This window comes from Anarrhichthys ocellatus, unplaced genomic scaffold (assembly GCF_004355925.1).
Source record: "Anarrhichthys ocellatus isolate YVR2014 unplaced genomic scaffold, GSC_Weel_1.0 scaffold31, whole genome shotgun sequence".
Taxonomy (NCBI): Eukaryota; Metazoa; Chordata; class Actinopteri; order Perciformes; family Anarhichadidae; genus Anarrhichthys; species Anarrhichthys ocellatus.
In genome coordinates this window covers 2621825-2629608 of record NW_022280061.1, presented here as the reverse complement: position 1 = coordinate 2629608, position 7784 = coordinate 2621825, and the positions used below count along the sequence as shown (strand labels likewise).

General features: G+C 41.5%; 1 protein-coding gene across 1 annotated transcript in view; it reads left to right on the top strand.

The window, feature by feature from the left end:
• The window catches only part of pkd1a (polycystic kidney disease 1a), a 49247-nt gene that overhangs the window by 13006 nt on the left and 28457 nt on the right, over positions 1-7784 (top strand). The window contains exons 4-9 of the mRNA XM_031864825.1: positions 581-652; positions 2379-2542; positions 2943-3193; positions 3512-3772; positions 3881-4052; positions 5779-5956. Of these exons, the coding sequence (XP_031720685.1) occupies positions 581-652; positions 2379-2542; positions 2943-3193; positions 3512-3772; positions 3881-4052; positions 5779-5956 (1098 nt within the window). The remainder of the gene's footprint in view (positions 1-580; positions 653-2378; positions 2543-2942; positions 3194-3511; positions 3773-3880; positions 4053-5778; positions 5957-7784) is intronic.

Sequence of the window (7784 nt, the reverse complement as noted above, 5' to 3'; positions counted from 1 at the left end):
TGTGTGTGTGTGTGTGTGTGTGTGTGTGTGTGTGTGTGTGTGTGTGTGTTAAGCGAGGACTCTGGTGGTTTCCATCAGTTCCTTCCAAAACCACCACACAACGGCCCCATTATGTAGCCTACTGGATAGAGAAGAGAGGGAGGGAGAACATGAGTGAATGAGAAAAAGGGAGAAGGGGAGTAAAGAAAAAGAAAGAGAGCAGCTTGGAAACATCAGAAGCCTTCCGATCCTAAGCTATCCCTTACTCAGCACTTTGGTTGGTTTGTTTTTTTATCACTCAGTTTTGTGTTGTGTTGTATATATGAGTTATATGAGTCAACACAAATCTAAAAGTCATTTTGCATGACTGCAGCAATTTACAATCAGATAATAATGTAGAAAAAAACAGTTTCACATCTTTATTCATCCGGTGACTCAATAATGCCTTCAAGTATTTTAGTCAATGGCAAATTCACACCACATTCATCACTTATTTTGCCAAAATGACAGTATCATAGTAATTGCCACCAACTGGTACAGTCAAAAGAAGTGACTAAAGACTTGTTTTAATGTCAACAGTGATTTGTGTCTTCTGTTTCAGCGATTTGAGTAACAACTTCATCGCCACCATAGAAGAAAGAATATGCGACAACCTCTGCAATTTAACTCAAATGTAAGTCATCGCAGTTCATTGTTTTTTCTCTCTGCATCATTTTGTCTCTCGTGTCTCCAATAAATATAGAAATATGAGATGATAAATCAAATATAATTGGACTCTATTCATTCAAATAGACACACACACACACACACACAGTCACACACGAAAAAACAAACACACATCTGATCACACGTGCTTAAATAAGCAACACGTTTCCAGTTATCTCGCCCGTCACCATTTCTTCTTCTTTTCCCATAATTTCCCGTCATACCCACTTCATGCATTTTTTCTAAAGATTTAGTAATAATTCAGTTAAATGGATGTGGAACAGGCGGATGGTTGGTAACTTTGATGATATAGTGGTTTTCTGTCTGTGTAGTGCTGGTCTTCAACAATTATTGAGGATATGTCCATAATATGGTGACGATTTTGACAGAATGCAAGAGTAATATCATGGGTGTCAGAAGTAAAGAAGACAGAACATTTGTGTTTCCTGATTTCTTCCTTTTCTTGTCCTTAAAGGCAAAATATGATACATTTGTCAGTTGCTGTTTGTAAAGACACAAAGAGAGAGAGAGAGAGAGAGAGAGAGAGAGAGAGAGAGAGAGAGAGAGAGAAGCAATGGCCGAGCAAGCTATGGAGTGATTGAAGAGAGGGAGCGGCATTAGTGAGAATAAAGCAGTGAATCATTGAAATAAAATGTCATTTTCTGATGGTTTCATGACATTTACGCTCCAAAGCACAAATAAAGACACCCACACCTCCTCACAACCCTGCAGGATTTTGAATGAATGCAGCCGAAGGGCAGGCTTTGTCCAGTCTGCTCTGTGTGTGGCTCTCAGGCCGAACAGACACACACAAAAGTCCTGCACATTATACCTTTAAAGTGTGTAATGAGGCTAAATAGTTAGGCCAATGATTTATCAGACCATAAGGACATTTACAGACATTTTCAGACCATAAGGACATTTACAGACAGCTTTGAAAGTTCGCACAAGCAAACATATTGGCTTGTAATTTCAGTATGAGATCAGTGACTGTGAAGGCCACTCTCTTTAAATCTTTGTGTACCTCACTATGTACTTACCACCTGTCGCATTTTTACAAAAAAGGCAGCATGCGGAGAATCACAGTGGCTTATAATGACTGTATGAGGCTGCTGCTTAACGCTCAGAAGAAGCAGCAACACGAGCCAAATGCTTCTTAATGTTGGTGTAACCACCTGCTCTGCTGTGCTCTTCATTGTGTCCTTAATTAAGTCTGAATTAAATTGAATTGTAAGCAATAACGAAAACGCTAACCTCTGCCAAACGTTCTCTCCTACTCCTTCAAAAAAGTCACATTTAACTACACTTTGTGTCTTGTAATATTGGCATTATGGTTTGATCAATAGTTAGCTTATAATGCTACTGACCAAAGACAGCTGGGCATGGACGCAGCCTCCAGAAGTCCTTCCCTTATGGTGAAGTTGTTGTTTCATACTTTTTAACTCTGAACAGAATGGATTGATGACTAATGTGCCAGAAAACAAGATACAACGTTCATATTCATATTTTTTGTACTTTTGGCAGAAGCTGGTTAGTTCTCTGATATTATATTTGTCTCTAACTCCACTGAGTCAGCAAACAAGTGTATTTCCCAAAATGTTGGACTATTATTGTCACGCAAAAGCTGAAATGTGTAACTTTTGTCATGTTTCACCATGACTGACCCTCTTCCTCCCCGTCCTCCTCTCCTCCAGCGACCTTAGCAGTAACCCCTTTGATTGTGACTGTAAGCTGTTCCGGCTGGTCAGCTGGCTCCAGGAGAAAGGGGTGCGAGTTCGTCGGCCGGACGCCATGCTGTGCAACAACCCGCCTGAGCTGCGCCAACAGCCCCTGCTCAATGTCAGCCTGCTCACCTGTGGTACGGAACAAATAGATGCTTATGCAGACTCTTACAAACACAAAAACCTCCCCGTTCTCTTTTCAGATTCTTGTACAACATAATAGGAGTAGTTGAGGGGACTTCCTAGACCTCAAATGAAGTCTCTCTCGCAGGCAAAACCCAGAAATACATCAAGCAAGTGCACTTGATGTTTAGCAAACAGGCCAAAATAGTAAATCCATGAAAATGCAAAACAAAAGTGGACTACAAATCCAAACTTTCCTCAAAATCAAAATGAATGTCCAAACGTAAGAGTAATAAACTCCTCATGAGTTGACCTTTGGACAGAGAAGGTCTGATGCTGATTAAAGATTTAAATGAGATATGAATCAAAATGTATTTGCACTGCGCTGACCGAAAACCTTTCCTTCTTCTCCAGGTCTCAACTACGCTGCTTGTCTTGAGGACAGCAGCAGTGGAGGAGGGGGACGGAGTGAGCTTGTCATCTTCTCTTCCTCCACACCTGGAAACTTCACGCGCGAGCAGTGTAACAGCGTGTGTTTCGCTGCATCACACCGCTATGGGGGTTTAGGGGCGAGGCACGAGTGCCTCTGCAGCACCAACTCAGAGCCAAACTTCATCAGCGAATCTCAGTGCTCAGCTGCCTGTACAAACCCCCATGTTATGAAGGTATGCAGCACACAGTGGTCCCAGAGTGAACGTCAGATGTCAAAGAGCTCCTTAAGTGTAGCTTCCGCCTCTTGCTTTGTTCCTTCTTTTGTAAACACAACCTTCAGGATTTCCTCTAAACCTTCTATAATCTACCAACAACTTCCCTCTGTGGCTTGAATGACTTCCCTACATCCTCAGATCTAGCTTCCGACAGGGCTGCTGTACAGAGAAACTGAAGAGAAGTTAACCTGAAAATCAGAATTTGTTTATTGTAAATCAGAGCAGTTAATTCACACAGAAACCTCCTCTTCCTCACATGGTTCCCTCTATACACAGAAATGTGGGTGGACTCTGGCTCACGATGTGTTTGCGGTGGACTTCGCTGTCTCACTGAAGCCCCTCCCGCTGCAAAGTGTCCAAGACAGCATCGCTTTCTCCGCCGCGTCCTCGGTCACTCCGGTGACGCTGTCCTGGGACTTTGGTGACCTTTCATCCCGAGTCAACACTACAGAAACAGGGGCCACCACAGCGGCTCACAAATATGGACTTCCGGGACATTATGCGGTCAGTTTGATGGCTTGGGCTGGACACAAGGAGGTGAGAGAGAAGAAATAGCAAATCTTTTATTTTACAGTTTTTTTAAAGCAGTTTTTAACATAATTACATACGATTTTGATATTTTGTTGTGTATTTGTATGTGTTCAGGTACGTACAGCACGAGGAGAAGTGACCGTGACGCTTCCCCCCAAACTGGAGCTGCGCTGTCCGCCTCTATCTGTGGCCAACGAGAGCCTAGAGGTCACACTCGTCAGCTGGGGTGCTGATGGCGTGAATGTAGACTGGAAGATTTCAAAGGATGGAGTCCAGGTCGCCAAAGGTAAGATACACCAAATGAGACTAATCGACAGTCAATAAGCTAATCGGCACAGACATGGTGCGTGACTCTAAACTCCTCATAGTAATCAACAGCCTGTGGTTCTCTGTGGCTTTTATCAGAACATTTAACAGGATAAATGTCTCATGAACAACGCTGCATCACATCTATCGTCGTGGTTGTTGGTAAATTGTATGAATCATCAACATTACATTATGAAAGGAGAATTACAGGATTTGGCTTTTGTAAACCTGCAATAATACTGTTTTAATAATATATACTTGGGGTCAACAGAAATAGGTTGTTTACACAACAATGGATTAGCCCAATATTCACCCTCTGTTAGCTGTGTCTTGGTCTCTACCAACTTTTCCCTTCACCAGCTAGTTGCTAACTGTGTCCGCCTGTTTAAAAAATAAAATAGCAAGTTTCCAGCAAGTCTGAACTACTGTAAGAGCGCTTACCTCTTGCTTTTAAACAGGAAGCTCCTCCTACAGTCAAACCAAAGTTAGACCAAAATCAATTAAGACAATAGAATAACATTTATCAGAACAACTGAGACAATCACTATGAATTATCCTATTCTTTACTATACTATATATTTTTTCTAACACAGAAATATTAACAATGTAGATTGTTTAGGGTACTGTCAGGAAAGACTATTCCCCAAGGACAATGAACCCCCCTCTGTCCTCTAATCAAAGTAGTACAGTCCGCATTCCCTCTACTATAAAGCCCATTGGAAGCTCTTGCTTCTTGTTTGGCAGTTGGGCCCATGACCAGCAGGTAAATGACATGTGTTTTAAGTTTGTAGCTACACTTCTGCACTCAATCCGAGTTTCTTGAAGCTCCTACAGTTTGCCAGAGTAGAGTAATCCATCAGTCAAATATCAGTGCATGAAAGCAGTTACAAAATGAACTGTCCTATCTCCCTTTGTCACACACACAGACACTCACAGTCTCTTTACAAGCAGACACAACCTGTCCCCCGGCTTCTGACTGTCCCTCCTTCATACCCTGCCTCGTCCATGACTGTGTGTTTCGGTTAATATGTTGTTTTTTCAGATTTTATTTTGTATTTGATCTTGTTTCTTGTTTAGATGTAGCTTTAAAGGAAAGAGAGGCAGTACAAGGCCATAGTTCTGACTCATGTGATTCACTAGAGGACAAAGTAGAAAGTCAAGAAATGTCATTGTCTGTTTGCGAGTGTGTCCTTGTATGACAGGTGTGTGAATAAGACAGCTCTGTCTCTAAAAGTTTGTTTTTTAAATCTTCCTTCCATTTATCAACATATTTTGTATCTCATTGTCTTGTCTGTGTTTGCTTCAACTTCTCAGAAGCTTTTTTTAAACTAATTTTATTTAAATGGTAATGGAGGTGCAGATGTGATTTTTACCCATTTGGAGAAGAATCTATAACCCAACCCTGCTGGTTCATAACAAGCCATTGCTGGGTCAGCTTTTTTTGGTCCTTTTTGAGCCAGCACTGGGTTACCAATTTACCCAATTGGGTTATTTTTAACCCAGCAGTTTTTAGAGTGTCTATCAAATCGTAAAGCAGTAGTGCATTCTTTTGAAAGCTTCAAAAGGCATGTTTTTTTTGTCAGGAAGTCTTTTGAAACTCGTATTTTTAGCAATCAAATAATGATTGTAGGCTATCTGTCCATAATGTTGCAAGTGTGATTTCAAAACATCTGAGAAATCATGTGAACGTGTCCGTCCTTCGCCAGCCTCCCCTCACTGCCCAAAGGACGGGGTGTACCACGCCGAGTCCTCGCGCTGCTTCCAGATCGTTCCAGGGGAGTTGAGCTGGACGGACGCTCGACAGCAGTGTTCAGACCGCGGCGGGGATCTGGCAATAGTCAGGAGTGACGCGCTGCGTAACCTGCTGGCACCCAAAGTCACACAGTGAGTGTTTCTGTCTGTGTGGGCTGCAGAAATGGGGTCTCAGCCTGTCTGTGTGTGTGTGGGGGAATGTTATTGTTTTTTTGGCAATAGTACTGTATGTTGTCAGGTGCTGACAGATGACCTGACCTGGGCCTCACATTCTCTTAAATGTATCTTATGTTTCCTCTTAACTTTCTGTTTCAGTCAGGCGTGAATGAAAAATGCATTTTTAACCCTTTTAGAGATCACTACCCCCAAAAAATAAATGTATTTGTATTTTTATATCCAATCATCTTTTCCTTCCTTTTGTTTAACCATAACATCCTGACATCTTTTAGCTACAAGGGAGGTGTGTTTGTAGCCACAGTCCTCTGTAGCTCCGGATTGCGCTTCAATTTAAGCCCTCCTACAATTCAGCGGTCCAATCAAATGTGAAGGATTTGATTTAAATTTGGCTTGTAACTGTACACTGCTCAAATATTCACAGGAGAATACTCACAGTACAGAAGCTAAAGACCCTTTGACTTCAGTTTCACTGGGACTTAAAGAAAATAAATAAGAGAAGTCAACACTCCAGATGCACCGAATGTTTTTAATCTACTCTTTACTCTACTCTACCCGAGTACTCTTGCTCAAGTGAGCACAGAGTGATTTGTGCTCACTTGATCATAAATTGTCGGCATGTGGCAGATTGTTTATTATTGGAATAGGTAACGCCCCCTAAACTCTATTTATCTGCGAGTGTATGCTGTGTGCAAAAACTCTGACATACTGTATGCCCAAGAATTAGAGAGATGCCACTTCAGCGGGAGTGAAGTTGAGGTACTATTACATATTCTTAAGCAACGTAAACACGTGATTTTCAGAGCGTCAGTACTAGCAGTACAGAATAATCAATAAGCATCGGAGAGCAGCCATCCAGAGGCTGAACGTACTCAAGGATCAATGGTCCAATAATGTTTCTTTAGCCCTCAGATTTAATAATCCAATCATTATAATTACTCTGAAACATCTAATAATCTACATTTTATTGTATGATATTCATGCATTTTTCCATGTCCCTTTAAATTTAATGTTTCTTTATGTTTGACAATTTGTGAACTGTGAAAATGAGACGCAATGTTTTTTTCTTATCTTGGTAAGAGTGCTCTCCATCACGTGTAAAATGTCCTCTTACCTGAAAACATTGGTGAATGGCACAGATCAATGGGTACGAACAAAATAAGAATAAGAGGAAATGTGTTCTTATATCGCTTCCTGCATAAGGCCCGACAACTACTGTGAGACACTCAAATACTCAAAACGATGTGCAACTTTCAGTAACTGACAATCACAAAGTACATTGTTTGGATGTGTATGCACGTGTTCAGACTGGAGGCTGAACACGTGCAGTACTTTTAGGGCAGTACTTTTAATTTGTCCTCATTTATTGTTTATGAACTTCATGCCTTCAAGCTTTCTGCTTTCAGTAATTTTTTTTTTTGTCGCCTATTCATTCATTTATATTGTTATTGCTGTTTTTTCCCGACATAGTACAGCGTGTGTTTAGATGTGAACAGATCGTGACCTGAGTCACGGTAACAGCGTTCGTTCATGAATGCTTCTTTGCTGTACTGTACGTCTGTGTGAGAAGCTCTGGATTTGACTTTGCTTCGTTATGAAAGTTTCTGGACTTGCGCTGGTCTGAAGACCCCGGGTTTTGGTGTTTAGGTCAGAGAGGGTCGCAAAACAACACATCTGTGAAAGCACAGCTGCATTGTAACTTTTAACACCCTGGGAGGAGGAGTCTGCAGTTCAGGATGTGTGTGTGTGTGTGTGTGTGTGTGTGTGTGTGTGTGTGTGTGTGTGT